This window comes from Medicago truncatula, chromosome 4 (assembly GCF_003473485.1).
Source record: "Medicago truncatula cultivar Jemalong A17 chromosome 4, MtrunA17r5.0-ANR, whole genome shotgun sequence".
NCBI classification, from domain to species: Eukaryota; Viridiplantae; Streptophyta; class Magnoliopsida; order Fabales; family Fabaceae; genus Medicago; species Medicago truncatula.
Window position 1 is genome coordinate 33,762,227 of NC_053045.1, and position 21,409 is coordinate 33,783,635.

The 21,409-nt window shown below is 34.3% G+C and overlaps 4 protein-coding genes and 1 pseudogene across 5 annotated transcripts; 1 reads left to right on the forward strand and 4 right to left on the reverse strand.

Moving 5' to 3' along the window:
- Window positions 1-491: 491 nt before the first annotated feature.
- On the forward strand, window positions 492-3,592 carry LOC11412282 (B3 domain-containing transcription factor VRN1). Its single transcript, XM_003606794.4, has 4 exons — window positions 492-927; window positions 1,933-2,602; window positions 2,695-2,894; window positions 2,981-3,592. The coding sequence occupies exons 1-4, from the start codon at window positions 868-870 to the stop codon at window positions 3,338-3,340; spliced, it is 1,290 nt and encodes a 429-aa protein (XP_003606842.1). The 5' UTR covers window positions 492-867; the 3' UTR covers window positions 3,341-3,592.
- A 1,169-nt stretch (window positions 3,593-4,761) lies between these two features.
- Window positions 4,762-5,195, reverse strand: LOC112421123 (50S ribosomal protein L11-like; annotated as a pseudogene).
- A 1,451-nt stretch (window positions 5,196-6,646) lies between these two features.
- LOC11407665 (transmembrane protein 45B) lies at window positions 6,647-7,945 on the reverse strand. Its single transcript, XM_003606796.4, has one exon. The coding sequence runs from the start codon at window positions 7,860-7,862 to the stop codon at window positions 6,981-6,983; it is 882 nt and encodes a 293-aa protein (XP_003606844.1). The 5' UTR covers window positions 7,863-7,945; the 3' UTR covers window positions 6,647-6,980.
- Window positions 7,946-11,905: 3,960 nt separating this feature from the next.
- LOC11420030 (pentatricopeptide repeat-containing protein At2g15630, mitochondrial) lies at window positions 11,906-14,300 on the reverse strand. Its single transcript, XM_003606798.4, has one exon. It carries the CDS (start codon window positions 14,200-14,202, stop codon window positions 12,328-12,330), a length of 1,875 nt encoding a protein of 624 aa, XP_003606846.1. The 5' UTR covers window positions 14,203-14,300; the 3' UTR covers window positions 11,906-12,327.
- Window positions 14,301-16,091: 1,791 nt separating this feature from the next.
- LOC11422049 (diphthamide biosynthesis protein 3) lies at window positions 16,092-18,985 on the reverse strand. Of its 2 annotated transcripts, none has more exons than XM_003606799.4 (2): window positions 18,601-18,983; window positions 16,092-16,498 (listed from the first exon to the last, which is right to left on the reverse strand). In XM_003606799.4, the coding sequence occupies exon 1, from the start codon at window positions 18,851-18,853 to the stop codon at window positions 18,608-18,610; it is 246 nt and encodes an 81-aa protein (XP_003606847.2). In that variant the 5' UTR covers window positions 18,854-18,983; the 3' UTR covers window positions 16,092-16,498; window positions 18,601-18,607. The 2 variants fall into 2 exon arrangements, with proteins under 2 accessions (XP_003606847.2, XP_024637210.1); XM_024781442.2 differs by having other exon boundaries at window positions 16,262-16,516; window positions 18,601-18,985.
- Window positions 18,986-21,409: the final 2,424 nt, after the last annotated feature.

Consider the following 21,409-nt stretch of genomic DNA (forward strand, 5'->3'; position numbering starts at 1 on the left):
AAAGTGAAGTTTAGCCTTTTTTTTATATATTTTTTTAAATATATATATATTTGAAGAAAAAAAAATGTAAAAAAAAAACTCAGAGCCAATGACAAGGTGACACGTGTCCAGGAGTTAACTTTTTTTTAAAACCCTAACAGAAACCTAACAGAAGGGACCAAAACGAGACTAAAAAAAAACTTAAAATCCTCAAACAATCTTTTTTTAGTTAAGGGACCAAAGCGATACCAATTAAATAGTTAAGAGACCAAAAGAACATTTAAGCATATTCTAAATCATCCATCAATTCTTAAATGAAAACAAAAAATAATTACAGGGGGTAAATAAAAAAAAAATTTACAAGAAGAAAATCGAAAATGATATATATTACAGGGGGCAAAGACCTGCACATATTTTTAGAATTGAAAACATTAATTAAAAATTTTAAAAGAATTAATGGAGAGATTAAAAAATAGAGAGAATATTAACTAAAAAACAAGTGACCAACTATGTTCCAAACAAACTCCAAACGGAAACAACAAAAGTGTGGTTTGGTTTTTTAAAACCGGAAATGAGAAAGTTGCTTTGGAAAATCCAAACTGGGAAAACCTCTGTTTTTGTGCTACTCACCCACTGAGTCACCAACTCGTTATTAGGCCAAGTTGGTGTCTTTTTTTTTTTTTATAAGCCTTCAAAAAGTAAAAACCATTGTTTTTGTCAAAAAAGCTGAGAAAGTTGCAAAATGCAAAGAATATTGAGAGAGTGATGGTGAACTAGATCTGAAAGTTCAAGTAACTATAGCTCAAAGGTTTCATCTTTCAATCAAAGGGTCATTCATCAAATGCTTTAAGGCTTTGGTTTTGGTTTTGATTTTCTGGGTGTCAGAAAATGCCTTCTCCTTCATTTCACAAGCTTGTTCTACCCTCCACTCTCCAAGCTAAACAACTGGTATACCTAAAAATTCAATCTTTTGTGTATTATTTTTTGGTTTTTTGACTTTATTTTCTTAGATGAATTTTTGCATGGTTTATTTTATTTATTTATTTTGGTAGTGGGTTTATGAGAATTTTGATAGTGAATAAAGGGTTTGATAATTTTTCTGGGTTTTACTTTTTCTTTTCACCCATCATCCACAACCCTCAAACCCTGTCATCCCTTTCATCAAGTTTAAATTTTTTTTTAGATGGGTGTAGGAAAGAAAGTCATAAATATTTTTGGGTCAATGTCTCAAGATTAGTCATGGACTTTTAAAGTCAAATAATAAAGTGGGGTTGGCTAATTTTATGTCTTATTTCCAACATGCAACACACATATATAAGCCTTTAAGTTTTCTCAAATTTATTAATTGAAAATTCAACAAAAAAAAGAAAGATTTTTTTTCACTTGAAATTTGAGTTTTTGGATGACTGATGGGTTGTTTTACTGGTGGAAATTTATGCTGAATAAAATATAAATAATAGTGTACGTTGCTTTAGAGATCTACTCTCTATGAAACATTTGCTAAGTTGTAACATGAAGGTAGCTCGGTTGGTGAGTATAAGGGACATTGAAAGAGTTTAAAACAGGAGGTCCCGAGTTCGATTGCTGAAACTAACATAACCAGTAATTTACTAACATTTGTGTATAAATAAAATGGATTAGCCGAGTTCTATTAAGAAACACTTCCCATGTATTAGAGGAGTAACCTGAACTAAACCTATATCTTTGTCGAATCTATCTTTGCAATTAGAATTTTAGCTTTGTTAGTCAGATTAGCTTGAGTGTTTGTGTGTTACGGTGCAATTTATGAAGTTCCGTGATTCTGAAATTGGCTTACTTAAAAGCCGATCTTGTCAAACCGATTTGACGAACATAGTACAATAGAATATTGCACTTTTTGAATGAAATGGTGTTTATTATACCATCATAGCAATTTACAAATATTTGGAACCTAATATGATTTGTGAATTGCAGAGGCTTCCAGATGATTTTATGAGGAAATATGGTGGTGATATTTCTCCAACTGTTACTCTCACAGTTCCTGATGGCAGTGTGTGGCGTGTAATAATGAAAAAGGTAGACAACAAATTTTGGTTCCTTGACGGCTGGAATGAATTTGTTCAAAACTATTCCATTAGTACTGGATACTTGTTGGTATTCAAATATGAAGGAAAGTCGCATTTCACTGTTAATATTTTTAGTCTGCCTACTTCTGAGATTAACTATCAATCACCCGCACAAAGAAGTAATGAAGCGTCTCTCTTTGGAAAACGTCTTACTATTTTCGAAGAAATGGAAGATGAAGATTCTGTTGAAATCATGGAATCGTCGCCTACGAAGCTTACTCCTAGCCTATTGCAAAACAAAGCAGTTTCCGGGTCAGCTGATAAACTTACTCCTGGCAAGTCTCGTCCGCCTCCAGCACTGCAGAATCTGTTTAATGGATCTAAACTTAATAGCATAAACTGGGGTGAAGGTGGGAATACTCCTTCCAGAAATGACAATTCGGTAGACAACCAGTTGACCAGAGATATAGGTCTCCAGTTTAATGTAGTTGAGTTTAAAAAGTCTAATGAAGAGTTGAAGTTGCGCGCGGCTACTGATGAAAAGGTTAAGAAAACTGCTGTAAAGAAGAGGAAATCAGGTCTTAGTTATTGTTTATAACTCGGTTTTCTTTATCTAATCTCGTTATCTAAATCGAAATTTATTATCAAAATACTATTTTTGAAAGTGCAGATGTCCAGGAACCTCCTTCTGAACATGAAGATGAGGTAGAAATGCGCAATAGGTTTTATGAAAGTGCATCCGCAAGGAAAAGAACTGCAACAGCTGAAGAAAGAGAGAAGGCCATCAATGCAGCAAAAACATTTGAACCATCTAATCCTTTCTGTCGGGTTGTCCTACGACCCTCCTATTTATACAGGGGGTGCATAATGGTGAATCATTGAATCCAACACAATTTAAATTTTTTATTCTCCTATAACATTTTGATCTTACATGCTAAATTCTTTCTGTTTTCCAGTATCTACCATCTTGCTTTGCAGAGAAGAACTTGAATGGCGTTTCAGGAATTATTAAACTTCAAATCTCTGATGGGAGACAGTGGCCAGTTCGCTGCCTTTATAGAGGTGGTAGAGCTAAGTTAAGCCAGGGGTGGTTTGAGTTTTCGCTGGAGAACAATTTAGGGGAAGGCGATGTGTGTGTGTTTGAGCTGGTTGCAACAAAGGAGGTAGTGCTGCAGGTTACTGTATTTCGTATTACAGAGGATGAAGGACCGTTGAGCCCACAGCCTTTGCAGCAGAACCAACATGTGAACCCGGTGAAACTGGTAAACGTTCCGTTTCAGCATCACCTTGCTTCAACTAAACTGATTAGAAATTAACTTTGTTTCCGATAGGTCGTAGCTCAACTTTATTAAGAACCAGTATCCCTTTTCTTGTGAGTGTGATTAGCTCTTTCATCTAATTTCTTCAAGTGGATTTTAGATGCTTTTGATGTCCAACATTTCAAGATGATGACTTCAGTGTGTAACATAATTTTTAGCTTGCCGCTGTTTTAACTTGGTCTGTAAATAGTTTGTTTAATCTAGCTTATATCAGAAACTTGGTCGTTGCGTATTATCTCATATCTCTTTTTATGTTTTCGCTTCTCTTCGAAATTTTTAGGTTGATTCACCTTGGAGTCTTTTTCACCTTGCACATTAATTTTTTTTTACAAACATGTTTACATTAAAAAAAAACGTGTTACGACACTAATAATTGATTATTGATGTAACATGCAACTTCCAACTTTGGTTGAAGAGTTGGTTGGTACTGAAAATGGTGAAAGATAATATATATCCATTTGGTTTTGTAGGAAAAGGAATTTGACAAAACAAAAGACAGTGTTTATGTTAAAATTGGTTTCTCATGGTTTGTATTTTATCTAGGATGGTAGACCCTATCTTGCATCACGGGTCCATTTGTTGTTTTCTCTTTGTTCTTTTGTGGAATGTCATTTTAGCATTTTTAGGCCAAAGTGATGGTCTTTTCCTTTTCCTTTAACATGAGAAAGCGATATACTCCTTAATTTTTGGCTTTATAGGGAATGAGTTCCTTGATTTTCATGCACCAATGACCACAGTGAGATTTTTTATTACTGAACAACTTGATGAATGGCTCAATGTTTCTCTCAACCCAATTAAGTTTCCGACAAAAAATAATATCCAAATCAATCCCTGACTTTTGTATACTAAGAACAAATTAGTCCCTGTATAGTAATGAATCAAATACTAATTTGTCCTCATAAAAATGTTACATTTTGTCAAGGAATAAATTGAACCACCAAAAATTTGTGAGGAGTTACATTGAGCCTTTAGTCTAATTTAAAATATTTGGAAAACATGTTAGATTTGAGGAAGTTGGGCAGAATTGTTAAGAATCATTCTGGGTAAAATATAGACATATTGTTTGTATATTGTAACAGAAAGATGTTCAACTGCTGATAACACAAGCCAATACCACTTGTTATGCATTGAAATTCAAATAAATAATCTGAGACTTATATTTTATTTTCTAGTATGTGACTCAAATTTGCTCACAAAGATCGTTCTCATGTACTATAATAACCCCTAACTTTAACTTCATTCATATATAATCACATTTGACAAATTAACAATAAGATTATAATCACTTTCTTTCACTGAGCAGATGAGAAACAGAACAAACATACATGATTACATTTTCAAACAGAATAAACAACAATTAACAATATTATTCAACACTTCCAAGTTCCAAAACCAAAGTTCGAATTACCAAAATCAATTCATTCAAGATCCTTAATTATAATCCCAATACTACTCGCCGTACCAATAACTGATTTGGAAATCGACTCAAGCGGCATGTCAAATACGGATCAAACTGTTTCACCTTTACGATCTCATACACATGCCGGAGGGAGAAAGTCCATGTGACTGGGATGGGTACTTCCCGATTCAATCCCTGCAGCTTTCTTCAAATACCATAGACGGAGATTTCACAGTGAACTCAAACGTTTTGTCTTTGTAAGCTGTTATTTTTACCGCCGTTGGTGTATCTATCTGCCTTGAATTTTTGAGTTCCTGCGTCGTAGTCCTTGCAGAATGCCGTGAGGTTTAGTCGGTACTGACCAAGTGCTGGTCACACAGATGGTGCTGGACTTGCTGCTCCAACAGGGACTCGTAATCAGATTGTTGCTGCTATTGCTTTTGGGATGCTCATCGTTGATGGCTGGAAGTGGTGGTGCTTCCTTCGGAAGGCTCACACTTTTATGGGTCGGGTCCTTATCTTCCACAAAAATTTAAGGTAATTTCTCTACCAATCCCCGCACGTCTCAAAAAAGTTGATTTATCTAAATTTTAAAATTCGAACATGCAAACAAAAACTCTTTCTTACACGTCCGGAATATAAAATATGGAGAAATGAAAGAACTTTAAGAAGTGCGGAAGTTGGAAGAGAAACAATCACATTTTGATCCTCCTATTGTAGATGATTCACGTTTTTAGTCTCCATTAGGGTTTTTTAAAATATTTAAAATGAATCTAGCCACTAAACTTGAGGCTTATTTATATGGATATGTTAATTTTGAATATTGAGCTGACAAATCATAAAGTGGTGTGACAATGCATGTTAATTTAATCTTATAATTTCATTTTCAATATTAGGGTTCTGATTTTCCTCTGAAAATGGGTATTTCCCATTAAAGGCCTCTCTCTTTGTAATCATCGCCCCAAACTTTTTACCTTCACCAAAATATCTGAAGGCAAGGAGTTTCATTTTCTATATTGTTAGTATTGTTAAAAAAATATAACTTAAAATGAAAAAAAAAATCAAATTTCCCAAAAAAAAATACACATTTGCCGATTTATCGTATGACTTGCCCGCTTATTCAGTAGTGAGAAACAATATTAAAATTTTGAAAATTGGGGATTATATTTTTCAGATTTAAAAATCAGGGATTACGGGAAATAAGAGAACATTTAAACTAAAAATTTATCAGGAAAGGGAAGTTCATAGTTTTTTTTATGAATCAGGTATCCTATATATGTGTGCAATGGAATAGACTAATCACTCAAGCTAGGTAGGACCGCAATGAGTGGCAAAGCTCTCCCTTAAGAGATTAACATGTTGCATTCTCATGGTTGAATTTGAACTCATATCTCTAGTTAAGCTGGAAGATATCTCTTACCATCTAATCCAAGTACCATTGGAAAAGTTCATGGTATTGTTGTGCGTGGAGGAAAATTAATGGGTTCAAATTTAATAACAAATAAACCAAATAATAATAATAATGTCAAGAAGTGGAAGAAGCCTTGTCCCATAAGGAATGTCTCTTGCAAGAAGTTACAAAACTTTTGGCACAAAGAATGAGTAGAGTTATTGAATTTCTTGTCAGTACACTTCGTGACAAGTAGTTTTTCTCTAACAATCGAAGTCTCAATAACATCGTTGTGGTTGAAAAGGTCCTTCACTATATGAAATCTAGACATGGAGCCCCTCCCTATCATAAATAAATTTTACATATTTCATTTTTATGAAGAAATTCAGCTCCTGTAGTTTGTTATTTAAAAGCTGAACTCGTTAGAACAAATACACATAAAAATATTGCACTTCTGAAGTTAATCAACGTTTTTTAATATCATCATAGGTAGGGTCTTCAATTTGGTATCTCATTATGAGCAATTAAGATCCATAGATAAGATGATTCTTACATTTACTGAATGAGTCTACCACAGTAGACACAGTACCTTAATAGACACCAGATAGTTCTAAACTATACCAACATTGTATAGCTACTAATTTAGTTGAAGATTTCATTACAGGTTATAAAATTCAAAAGATAATTGAACACCAAATCTATATAAACATGGCCTAGCATAAAATACACTACAGTACACATTATTGAGTTGCATAAAAAGTGCAAGCACCTGGCCAGTTTTTTTTAATGAGTAGAAATCGAACTTGGTACTCCAGAGTTTACAACACTCGCATACACTTACGCAGGGTTTACTTGGCCGGCTTGAAACCTTCATTAACCACAGTAGAATCTGCAACTTTACTTTGAATTCTCTCATATTCCAATCTGTCTACAATAGTAAATTTTTTAGCAAGTTTCAAGCAAACAATTCCTGCAAATATCATAATTGCAGAAAGGATCCAACTGAATTGTAAATTGGCTAATCCTTTAGCCCGAAAATCCGCTTCTTTCGATCCACAAGTAACTGCTCCATGAATTTCACTAGCACTCTCCCTAGCCAAATTCATCACACATCCTTCAGGAACAAATGTAGGAATATAAAGCATAAATCCCATGTTTATAAACCAACATCCTTGAAAAATAAGCGAAATTGAAAGCACAATCGCCGCGTTAAAACTGTTGGGAAAAACAGCTGCAGCTAGAGATGCAATAAGAGAGACAAAAACTATGAGCTGTAGCAGCCAGTGGTAATGACCTTCAGGTCCAACATGATCAGTGGAATGAAAATGAAGTAAGAAAAGCTCTTGACTGAAAACTGAGGATACAAGTATGGCAACAAATCCAGAGAAGAGTTCAAGCGAATCGGTTAATTCGGTTAAGAGTGAAAAACCGGCAAATAAAGCAAGGTGTATGAACATAGTTGCATGTTCAAAGTTATCAAGCTTAAAAGCATAGTGAAAATGAGGAAAATCTAGAATTTGCATGAGAATTGCTAGGATTGAAAAGGATAAAATTGAAACAAGTTCCAAGTGTTTGAATTTGAAATGAGGTGTATTAAAGTGGTACCAAAATCTTATAGTGAAATTGGAAGGACCTTTCACAAGGTAAGATTTGATGGTGTTGATTATGTGCCATAGGCCAAGAAATGTGAGGGCTAACCCTTGCACTAAGTGTGCTATAAACAAGTCCATAGCAACTTCTAAATTTTTTCAGAATACAAACATTATTTAACTTGGTTTCTTTATTTAAATATACGAAGGCATTAGGAACATATTGCTTGCACGGAACAAGGTGCTTCATATACATCAATTTTATCTTCTTTTTTTTTTTTTTTGTATAAAAGGTACTTTATAATTATATGATGTGATTAGTCCACACATTTTACTTAGTAGTGCATGGTGCATGTGTTTCCACAACAGAAAAGAGAACCTAAATTTTGAGTAACACATCATGATAGAAGATGAAAATGGGCACACCACTTCATCAGTAATTAAAGTAACCGTCCAAGTAAGTTTTTTGTTTGTAAATCAGGAATCCTCCATGCGTAACTACCTGAGTAAGATCACAATATATGATAAAATTTTCTCAAGAGTTTTAACAATGTTTCATTTTCAAGGTTAAATTCGAATCTAAGATATCTGATTAAATTGGAAAAGATCTGAATCATCTCATTCAACCGTTATCCCTAAGTAAAGGCTTAATAGACCTATTGTTTTCATCAGAACTCTATGTACTTTAATTGGAAATCCTCCTAGGAGGATAAGATAAGTCCTCTCTGAAAAGCACTAGATATAACAGCAATCAACGTATATTACATAATACAACCTTCCTTTCTTGGTCAAGCTGAAAATACCCATGACGATAGTGGTTGGCTTTTTGCATAAAAGTTAAAACCATACAAATAAAATGTGTCCCTTGGATTGTGTGGAGAGTGAATTTTCTCCAATAAATTTATATGGCAAGCATGATGTTCCCACTCATTAAAATAAGTTGATTCTCCATTACATTAAATTCATGTAAAATTAAAGAAGTATGTGATCGAGAGCGACAAGATTGTACGTTTATTATTTTAGTATAGTATTGTCTTCTCTGAAGTGAGTAAAGAGTAGAGTAAAAAAATTAATTGGTTGATATTTCACCGGGCCTACAATTATTAAGCATGTAAAATAGTTGATTTGTTCATCAACATGTGTATCACTCAAATTAAGTGATTTAATTTGAGTGATTAATAAGCTCAAGTTAAGTACAAATCGTTCAAAGGAGTTCTAATCCCGATTGAAACAATCATTTCTTAGGTTTTATTTACCTCTCACAGTGGAACAATTATCTGGTCACTTAACATGAAAATCTAACTAAAAAAAATTTAAACAGCGTTGCCTATCAATTGGTGATCATTTTCCAATTTTGTTTTCCAGAAAGAAAATATGGGGAAAAAAAGATGAATTGTGCGTTTTGACACATTTGGCAAAGTGATGGCCAACCATTCGGGTACCCTCCTTTAAATTATAATCAATAATGTAATTTTTAACTTTAGTCTTTAGGGTCTTGACCAAGAAAAAGTATATTTAAAGTGTAAGGAGTTGGGAGTTAGAACACGATTTCATAATAAGACAGAAAAGAACTACCATGGCCAATGAAAGACTGAAAACTGAAAGGTGGCATAAACAAGGGTTGATCGAGCATGAACCGTTACGTCCACTTCTAGCCATATGGATATATACAGAAAATCTTTGAAAAGTTTAGCTTTTATATTGCACCTTCTTTAGAAAAGATTATGTGACAAACACCAAACAGTACAACCTGCAAAACTTTGCAGGTATAGACTTGTCATAATCCAACCCCTATTTGCTACTTTAATTAAACTCAAACCCCAAAATTACCTCCTGTTGCCCAATATATGATTTTTTGGCTATGCATCTACACCAATAGGCATCACCCAAAATCCAAATGCTGAATACTAGCAGACTTGGTAATATTGTAAACTAAACCAGCATCAATCCAAGTTGAGCGGAAAAGAAAACAAAATCAGCATAAAAACTGACTTCCTCTAATTCTGGACAGCAATGATCAGAAGCTTCAGAGTCCCAATCTAGAAAATAGTTATTCAACTTGTGCGCCCCCTTCTTCACAAATGCAATGGTTTTCACAATCCAATCTGTCCTAAATGCAGACCCGCACCAGATATATACACCAGGTCTTGCCTATTTTCAGAATTTCACTTCAACTCCCAAACAAGCTAGAGGACTAGTCCACCACTGAGATATTTCATATTTGAAACCTGTAGACTTTGATCACAACCGATTTCGGGAAAGTATTTTAACCTGTTCTAAAATAATAGCAGTGGAAACAATTCTATCCTGAAAAAACTTCTCATTTCTAGACTTCCAAATACTCAAGTAAGCAAACCAAATCGTTCTTAAACCCAAGTTTGTCTCTTTCCTTCCATGAACTAGTCCAAAGAAAGAATTGAATGAGAACTACGATTATTATGGTATACTACACTCACACCCATCTGGAAACAGTCTCTTGTGTAAAAAATAGGGTAAGGCTGTGTACAATACACCAAATGGTGGGACCCCTTCCCGGACCCTACATATGCGGGAGCTTTAGTGCACCGGGTTGCCCTTTTTACTACACTCACACCCATCCAATTAGCCAGAGTCATCCACACTTTACAAAAGTTGACTCTTGCGACCCACATCCTCCTACACAGTTCCGCACATCTTCGCCTAGGATTCCCCTTCTAAATAAATTTACAGAACATGTTTATGCCACAACTTGGTTTTAAATGTTTGAACCACCTGATTGCTCTCTTCTGTTAAGACCTTATAAGCTGATTTAACATAAAAGCAATTCCATGGGTCATGCATCCACACAATATCATCCCTTCTATCCTCCCTAAAAGTAATTGCCCCAAATTCCGTTAAAAGATGTTGTAAAAGTTCTGTTTCCCACTCGAATAACTTTCTTTGCCACCTGAAATCCCAATCACAAGTCCTACTCCTACTTGCACCCCTCCTCAAATCCACCATCGTTGCCTCTTTATTCGAAGATATAAAAAATAATTGAACCAACCGATTTTTTAATATGTCGCCTCCTATCCAATGACCACTCCAAAATAAGGTTCCCTCTCCGTTCGCCATTGTTTTATCAGTGCAATCTACAAATCAATTTTAATTGTTCCCCATCCCCCTTTCTTCCACACTCTCAATATCTTTTAGCCATATTGATACCACCCTCTACTTTAATCTTTCCCTCCACCTCCCCCAACAAATATTTTTTATAAAGTTGGGCTGTTTGGTTTCGAAAGTGCTCTATAAAACTAATTTTGGGTCGGGTGGACTTGATTCTAACTTTCTAATAGAAATTTTAGTGTCTCATTTTTCTTGAGGACAGGAAAACTAATTTCAATTCACAGCAGAAAAAGATTCATTACAGATAACAGAAAAAATAGGACTGGTTATATGTCCTTCCCATGTTCTAAAAGCCTAAACTCCTAGGAACTCTCACTAGGCCATGAGCCACGGAATTTGTATCTCCTCTAAACTTGACAATCTTGTTGCAACCATATGTGCCAAAAGAAGATCCTTGCTATCAAGAAATATGTGGCCAATGAATAACTAAGTTCATAACTCCCTGGAGGCATTTTACTGCCACTTCTAAGTCAGTTTCAATGGACAAGTCATCATAGCCTTGGAAGAATTCTAATCTTATCCAGTTTGATGGCAGCAAAACTTACAGCCCCAACATGGTTATGGACCAACAAAGCCCACCCAATTATGCCATTATCAAAACAACCAGCACGATTATTGATTTTTGTAGTTCCGCAGGTTAGGTGCTCCCGATTTTCCACACTGCTACTCTCTCTCACCTTTATGCATCATATACAATAGGGTTGAATTCAGCTATGAAATCTGCACATTCAGCTGCAATGGCAATCGGGTTGAAAGATGTTTTGTTAAACACAAGCTGATTTCTTCCTTTCCATATGCTTTGGACCAACATTAAAATGATAAGCCGATTTTCACCATATAAATCCTAAAATAATATGCCATGTCAAGTGTCAACCATGCACAGCAGGGGAAACAGGCTAAAAGACGAGGTATTTTGACGGCGCAATTTTATTCACATGCAGAAGCTCATGAATCATGATAGCTAGGAAAAAATTATATTCGAACCAGAAGAAAATGACTTCTAACATAACAGTGAGGAGACTAGAACCATGAGCAGAAACTGAAAACAGGAAAGAAAACATTTGACATTATTTAAGGAAATGCACCTATAAAACACAACAATCTTCCTGTGTCATTATATGTACTAAAAGAAAAGGAAAAACATAATCATTCTATTATTTTCTAGTGTTAAAGGGAAGCATGTAATTTTTTGAAATAAATAAAAATTATAATAGAATAAAAGAAAATGAGTCAAGTAAATTATACTTGTCCAATAAACTCCATTCACTTGATCTTCATAATCAGGCACACATTTGCGCTTTGCTCAATGATGCAGCTTGTAAAATCCTAAATCAAGAGTGCCGATACAATGTGTCCCAACTCCACATAAAGAAGTTTCCACACAAGTCCTTGAATAAATTACTTTCTTCCAGCACAGCCCTTTGTACATTCAATTTCCAAGTAAATGAAAATAAGCACAAATTCACTTATCATCATTTTCCACTAGATCATCATTTGTCTTCATTGCCTCAATTACATATAGGTACGTGCTGTCATCTGGAGTAATGCCTTTGCTCTGCATTTCTCTGAGGAGCTCTTCAGCATGGTCAGCTTCACCGATTTTGCTATAGCCTTGAATAAGAGCATTGTAAGTAAGAAGGGTAGGATCAAATCCTAGAGACAACATTTCATCAAAAACTTCTAAAGCATCCTTCATGTCACCTCTTTTACTGTAACCACTAATGAGTGTATTGTAACTAATATGATCCGGTTTGATCCCCCTTTCCTTCATCTCATCAAGAAGTTTTTTAGCTTCTTCCACTTTCCTCTCCCTGCAGTACCCTTGCATCAAGGTATTGAAAGTGACTTCATCGGGAACAACCTTAGCATTATCCATCTCTTTCAAAAGTTGAAATGCACGATCAATGTTACCATTTACACAATGACCATCGATCAATGCATTAAACATTATGATATCTGGAAGCATACCTTCTTTTATACTCTTTTTAAACTTCTCTTCTGCCTCGCTCATCCTATTTCTTTTCCCAAAAACATCAATAAGCGATGTATATGTTTCCACTGTTGGTCTAATATTTTTCTCCACCATTTCATCAAAAAGGGAGAGGGCTTTTTTTGCATTCCCACATCTGCAATAGCCATTAATCTGTATGTTATACGTAACAACATCAGGCTCCACCCCTTTTTCTCTCATTTCTTTTATCATATCTTCAGCTTCCTCTATCCTCTTCTCCAAAAACAGTGCATGAATTAACAAATTATAAGTGAAAACAGAAGCCACAATGCCTCTATTCATCATCTCATCCCGGTAAGCAAAAGCCTTATCTAAATCCCCTTTATTGCAACACCCATCAATCAACGCATTGTATGTTACAGCATTAGGAACCAATCCAGATTCCAACAGTTTACAAAGTACACCAGATGCCTCTTCAATCCTTCTTTCTTTACACAACCTAGAAATAAAAGAATTATACGTATAACAATCCGGTTTAAGATTTTTATCTTTCATTGTCTTAAAAATCTTACTAGCCGCTTCAAATTTACCTCTTAAACAGTATCCATTTATAACCGTATTATAAGTAACAACATTCGGCTTCACACCATAAACCTCCATATGGCCAATAAAATCCTTAGCTTTCTTCCACTTACCTTCTCTACACAAAATATTGATCATAATGTTAAAAGTAACAATACTGGATTTGATATTCATCTTAACCATTTCTTCATAAACAAACCAAGCCATCTTGATTTTATTCAGTTTCAATAACAAACTCAAAAGCGAATTACAAGTCTCGGTTTTAGGGATAATCTCATTTTCTTTCATCAAATTGAGACACTCTAAAGCTTCATCAGGTTTACGAAATTGGCAATAAGCACTAAGGAGAAGGTCAAAGACAAGGGTGGTTTTTACGTTGAGACGGTTACGAGCTAGTGATAATTCGTTGAAAATGACGGTGGGGGTGGTGGTGTGGAGGATGGGTTGAAGGATGTGGAAAGATGGTTTTGGAGATGGGAGACGGTAGAGGATGCATAAGGTGATGCAACGAGTATTGAGGTCGAGACAATGAGGGTGGCGGTGAAGGTGGGAGAGGAGGGTTTCAACGAGGATTGGGTTTTGGTGAAGGGTGGGAAGAGTGGAAGAGAGGAGGGAAGGGGTGAGGTTGGGGGCAAGGTGTTTGATGAAATGCCACTGAGAAGTTTGGATGTATTCAAGGAATTTGGTTTCGGTGATTGGTGGTGATGGGGGTGCGGAAGTAGTAGTAGTGTAAAGCGAGGAATTTGAGAGTGTTTTGGAATGGCGGTAAATGGATTTGGAGTTGAAGGTTTTGAGGAATTTCATGGCGAACGAATGATGAAAAGTTCCCTCTGAAATGAAGTACTTGGCTGGAAGTGGAACGCTACTCTCCAATCGCGCCTGGTAATAACTGATTGATTGGGATAAAGTGAGAGTGTAAAGTTATTTTAGACGTTTCGCAATTTTAAAATGTGTTTACAATTTACATAATTTACTTTAACCATATTTTTTAATTAATATATAAATACAAATGTTATTTTTAAAGAATATAAATACAAATGTTTTTTTTAAGAACTATTCAAAAAAATGTTTTTTTTAGAAAAATATATATAAATGTTAGCATGTATGATGTTTGATTTGTTTTGATGAATATTTTTAAAATATTAAATTTTAATAATTTTTTATTATATATAATTAAAGATATTAATGGTCAAAGTTGTGGATTAGCATATGTGAATATGACAACTCAAGTATTTTTATATTTATTAAATGATGTGATAACATGTTATTGTTGCGTATAAAATGATTGTAAAATGACAATGAATACTAATTAAAAAAAATTATAAATTAATTAAACTCTCTTAAATATATGAAATGATAATTAAACCATGAATTTAATTTATATACATTGATAATGTAACTTTTTTTACACATGCATTCAATTAAATTACGTTTGGTTTACTCAAAAAAAAAATAGATTACGTTTGATAGATAGTTGTGAAAATATTTTAATAACTATAAAAGTAACAGTAAATTATGATTTGATTGGATATACGTGTAAAATAGATTTTCATCATCCATACATGGAAATTAATCTCTAAAACAGTAGTGAATTTGCTCATTTGGGATGCTTTAATTTTGATGACATATAAGGTTTTAATCTTGACATGTCGAATAAGCAAGGATGGAAGCTCCTCAAAAACTCTTCATCTATCCTCGCCATAATTCTCAAAGCTAAATATTTTTCTATAAGTGGCTTTTTAGATTTAATATTGGTCATAGTCCAAGTTTCACACGGAGGTGCGTTGAAGCTATTCCTCTCTTATCTCTTAGTTATAATTGGAAATTTGGTGGCAATAATATAATATCAATGTCAGAAATCGGATCTGTTTGAGGTAAAATAATTGGATTTCTTCAACTCCTTCGAATAACCTCTTCAACACGAAAATTTCTCAACTTTTTTAGTCCAACAAGCAACAGTTGGAATAGAGAGTTTATTACTTCCAGCATGAACATACAAGGCACAACTGATATCTATAAAATTCCACTACACTCTCCCGCCAATCTTGATGTTGTCATATAGAAGGCATATCCCAATGGTGCCTATAATTTCAAAACGGCTTATAAGATGTGTTTGAGCATTTCATTCAGATCAAGGGGAAAATTATCAAGCAAGTGGTGACTAGAAGTTGATATGGAATATGCGAATTCCCTCTAAAATCAAGTATTTCTCGCTGGAGATTGCTCTGTTTTGTTGTCTTCTCACACGCTTCAACCTGCAATGCCGTGGGGTTTAATGTCAATCAGTGTGTGTTATGTGTAACAATGATGTTGAGGACGAAAAGCACATGTTCATGGATTGCACTTTTGCTGTAAATCGTTGGAAGGAAACTAATCTTTGGAATAAAATAGACCGCTATGTGACTGCAAGTGGTAGTTTTTCCTTCATTATTTTCAGCATCCTTACCGACCTTGATGCACAAAAACGTGCTCGGTTTTCAGCTATTATGTGGAGTATTTTGCGTTCACACAATTCTTGCTTATGGGAACAGAAGCTAAAAAAAAATTCAATCAAAACCGACCCATTGTTGTTTATTTTAAAATACGTACTGAGAGTTGTTTTTGTTAGTTCTGTTTACAATTACCGAACTCATTCCACCTTCTCTACCCGAATCCATAAGTTAAAGAAAATAAAGATCGACAAGGGTAAAGACTTGTTCAATAGAGTAACTATAAATGCGTAAAGAAGAGCCATTACAACAGCTACTACAACGATTTGTTTCGTAATTTAACATAATTCTGGTACCATTTTAAAGCACGATTGAGTTCAATGGCAAACTTCTTTTATAAAAATAAAATAAAAAAAAAATAAAAAAAAAAACAAAAACAAAAATCTTGGCTCCCTCTAGCAATAATCTAATTAACAATGGACAATGGTAATTTTGATGTACTACATAATCTCCCATACTACTCACTTCTCTTTTGTTCCTCCAGAATACCAAGAATTCAATTCCTATCTGCAAAACCAAGAATTCAATTCCTATCTGCAAAACCAGATGTTCACTGCTACGATATATCAAAGTCTTGAAAAAAATCTATTGCTGCCACCATTTCAGGACTTCTGCAAGACAAGGTACTCCTTCGTTGAGGGAAAGGAAAGTAAAAAACTCACAATTATGTACAATGTATTAATATGTGAACAATTAAACTCACACAAACAATACTAAATAATCTCTGCGATTACAGCTACATCAAGTATTTTTCAACTTTTAACTCCTTGAAATCCAAACAATAAGAACAGAATACAAACTATAATAAATGTGTCTTAAAGCCCAGCTTACCAGACCCAAAAGTACAACACAATTGCAACTGGCCTTACCTCCTAACATAATAGGAGGAAATTACCAGAGTAAGGAAAAAATGTGCTCAGAAATAGAACACAAATCACAGTCAACAGAAACACAAAGGACTGATAGTAAACACAAAAAGAAGAGGGAGAAATTAGAGTTTTGTTTATAGTTTGATATGTTATCTCTGAGCCCAATACACATTTATAAGATTTACAAGAGCATGGGAGTTGGCTGTTGATAAGAAATCCCAAAACAGGAAACCAATATGATAAATTTAGTATAATAAACCTACAAAAAAATATCAGAGTAAATTGTGTTCACACGAAGTAGTCAAAACTAACATGTAATCTATTGACATCATGCCTATAGTTCAGGAATAAGTCTTAGACTCTTGAAAAAAATTCTTCTGACTTCTTCTGAATCCAAATATATTTTTTAACCAGCTTAGAATCATAGGATCCCATAAAATTGCAAAATGGAACTAAGAGTCCATTTCATCAATTGGCCCTCGTCATAGCCATAATGTTCCTTTTTCATAAGCTGTTGCCCCTTAGTTGTCTAAATTTAGGTCCTCCTGATTTGACTTGTGTGCTAAATTAGTGGGTTGATTTACAGGAGTGGGATCTCTACAGTTTGATCCTCAATATATTTTGGCCAAGAGGAAGGGAAAACATTGGTTGGAGGAGGATAAACCTCAGCATGAAGGTTACATAGCCGCTGAATGCAGAGGTGAGAGACAAGAGGGCTCGTCTTCTCATTAGATTAGACTTGGGCCATAAAGAGGAAGTATTGACCTCAGTTGGGAGGTTACAAATTGCAATATCTTGCAGGTTTCTGAAACCTATGTCAATACCCTTTTCAGTTTCATGTTATATGAAGACATTTGGAATTGATTTTTCATCAGGTGGAAGAGTCTTGAAAAGAAATCAAAATAAGCATTTATGCAATATGCATTAGGATGAAAAATCAAAATAGGAGAGGACAGTAAAGTTTAGGATCATAACTCCGAAGGCTTATTTATCTCTTTTCTTACAGCTAGGCTTCTTTATCTTGACCCCCTGACCAGTGGAGCATAATATAGAATGACCTCATGTGCACCAAAAAGACCAACTGATAGTGCTTCTGGTTTATCAATTAAACACTGATACACCCTACATGTTGAGTACTAATAATGACTTACTCCATACTTATGAACTAATACTATACATTCATCACCTTTCACTTTCAAGTTATTTAAACACACTTGTTCTCTCAGCTTGATCTGTGATAATGTACCAAAATTACCAAAACTTAGGTGACTACACGACTTGGATTTCAACCAGAGAGTCATCCAAAAAAGTTGTACACTTTAATAGTGTTTATAGACACACTAACTCTATATTCCTCAAGCAGTAAGCTACACACACCAGCTGAACTTGTTCGTGCACCCACAACTCCACTTAACTTTAAATATTCAGAGGTACAACTATCATTTACACTAAACTCGATGATTGAAACTCAGATTCTTTGATCATAGAAACAATCCCCATAAATTGACTAACAATTAATGTTTATCATCCTCTCCTTAATGAATTAATTACACATCTACACTGATATAAAAAACAGGACAAGTGCACTTTTGTAGCACCGACTTCTGATTGAAGGTGTGTCGAGTGTCTGTGTCTACATCTGACACCCATACAACACCGACACATGTGACTATATTCAATTATGTAGTTTACTTAAATTTGTAATCCAATAAACGAGCACGATAAATTAAAAAAGGGATACAGTTGCAATAAAACAAATCACACATATAAAACCAAACCATAGTAAATTTACATCGATAAACACTAGAATTAAATTGAAAATATTGATAAGAAAGAGTGAAAACCTGAAATTCAAGCAACGGTAACGGGTTGTTGTTTGGATGGCTGAAGAGCCTTATTAGAATCGGCAGTAAAATCTTCCATATTATAGATAACGGTGATGTAGAGAGAGCAACTAGGGCAACGAGCAATTTCTTCGCCAAGCTTGAGATCTTCTTTCGTGATCTGGAACAGGTCTCCACATGGACATGGATACGTGTATGACTGTAACTCCTCGTTCCATTCCATATCTTCAATCTCCACGTCGTCGTAAGACATTGTTACTTTGTGAACACAACAAATAAACAAGAAGACAGATTTATCGGAAGGCGGCGGAACTTGTCTAGGGTTCGCTTTCAATTTGGGAAGATGATGATGCGTGATGGAAAGAAAGGAAGATGAATGAATTAAACCCGAATCTGTTTTTTTTATACGTATTTATGTGAGTTGGCTAAAAAAAAGACACTAAGGAGTTTTTTTTTTAAATAGTATAGACTATAGACTTACGATCAAAATATTTATACATATGAGTTTAGCTCGATTGGCAAGGACAATATAATATATGTATGATTTGGGGTTCAAATTTCGACCATAAAAACTAAAATAACCATAAAAAACTATATATTTTTCGAAATTAAAATTGTCATACATTTTAATAATAACCATGAAGTAACACTATAAATAACACTAAAATAACCATGAAGTACAAATATATTGTCAAATACATTTTAAAAAATCGAATAGAAATCACTACATCAGTGATTTAGCAAATGATAGACTATCAACATTAGTCCAACCACAAAATATATAAGCTACTTTGTAAATTGAGCTTATGCAAAACAATCTATGTTGTAAGAAAATCATAAGTTTGTTAAGGTAGTTTATGGAGGAAAAAAAAACAACTTATAAATTAATATAAAAATTTATTTATTTGCATAAACTATTTTTCATAAATTTAAAATAAGCTTAATTCAAGCGGGGCTTAGTTCCATCGTCTTTTAACTCATTCATAATATTTCTTGAATCATCAAACACATCCTTACAAACTCTTTGACGATTTGCAACTTCACTCAATCTTTCCGAACTTTTATCAAGCCAAATCCCAAAACACCCAATTGAAGCTGCAGAGGCATAACTTTCACAACTAACATCTGCCATAAGAAAAAAGAAAACCGGAAAACAAGTTGCTATATGATTTCAAAAAAAAAAAAAAGAAAGCTAGAAAGAAATCAAAGCAACTTAAAATAGAAAACAACAAACTTTAAGCAAGTTACAACAATGGAAAGATCAGAACATGTACTTGAGTTAAAGTCTAGAAAAAAGTACTACTGGCATACTATCAATCTGTCAAATAGTATATATAATCAATGATAAATTGCAGCAAGAGTATTGGAAATATCACACTTGTGTAGATTTTAATTGAATCTAATCACACTTGTGTCACGCCACTTTTGTGAAAACAAAAAAGACCAAATGGTGTATTATCGACCCAGATGCTACCATTAAAGGACAAGATTTGAACAACAATTATGAGATTGTGACAGAATAATTTATGAACTTGTAGTATCATGTGAGGTGGACGATGGTGTCGAGATATGCTTTCACTCTATCTTTCTTCCATTGCTAGGTAAGTAAGTTATCAGAGAAAGTTAAGTGAAACGCGAAATTCCTAACTCCCATCTAACGCAACACAAAATGGTACTTGTTTAATTCTTAGTCCGCATAGATGAAATATTGAAATACTATGTTGCATATGGTATACTTTATTCAACGTTATAAAGTCTAAACTCGGCGAGATCCATTCAAGTGGATGTGAGGTATGTTACATGTGCAGCAGTGGCAGGTGCACCAGCATAAGCGACTGAGGAAGAGGCGGGCGCGACCGATGAGAAGGATGCAGGTGCGACCGATGAGGAGGCAGGCCGGAGTATCGAAATATGGATGATGGCTAGTGTTTTTCATACTCTTTCAAATTATTCAACTTGTTTAGAAATAATGAATCACATCAAATTAGTTTAAAACATTACTGCTTCACCATTTCAAATCAACAATGTGAAGCTAGATATGAACACATCAGATGCACAAACAAAAATTCAATTCCAAAATGTGGAACATCAGCAAAACAAAAGCAACAACACAAAGATACTCAACAATGTGAAGTACTTAGCGTTATTAGTAACAACCAACCACATCTAAAATTCTTGATCAAATTCGGAATTGAATTTTACTAGATCTGAAATTCTAAATTGAAATGTCAAAATCACATCAAATTCTACAAATCTGAATTCCTAAATCAAACATTATTTTTTAAAATAACATAACTGTTACAAGAATTGTAAATCAAAGATAAAAATCGACCTAAAAATTGAAGATGAAAAAAGCAACGAGCAAGTACAAATAGTGACGTAACAATTTAAAATCTCAGATCGCGGAGCAATGTTTTTTGAAGAGTTGCGGATCAAATAGGGTTCATCGTGTTTTGGTTCTTTGAATCGCATGTTGGAGAGCTATGTTGTGAGTGTAATTTGATTTAGCCAATAATAATAGATTACTTGTTGTACAAGTAAGAAGAGATAGAGTTCAACAACTTTCAGTTTTTGACGGTTAGTTAATTGGTTATTGAGCAATATAGCTCCCACTATTTTGTGATGTATAAATAATTGAGGTGAATGTGAAAATCATCGCCAGCATTTTGTGAATTGAAATTCAATAGTGGATTTTCATCTCTCTCTCTCAAAATGTTTTCCTTCTTTCTAATCTTCGTCATTTCTGATGACAAAACAATGAAGTGAATCTAGTGTATGTGCAAGTGTAAAAGTGAATTGCACTAACATT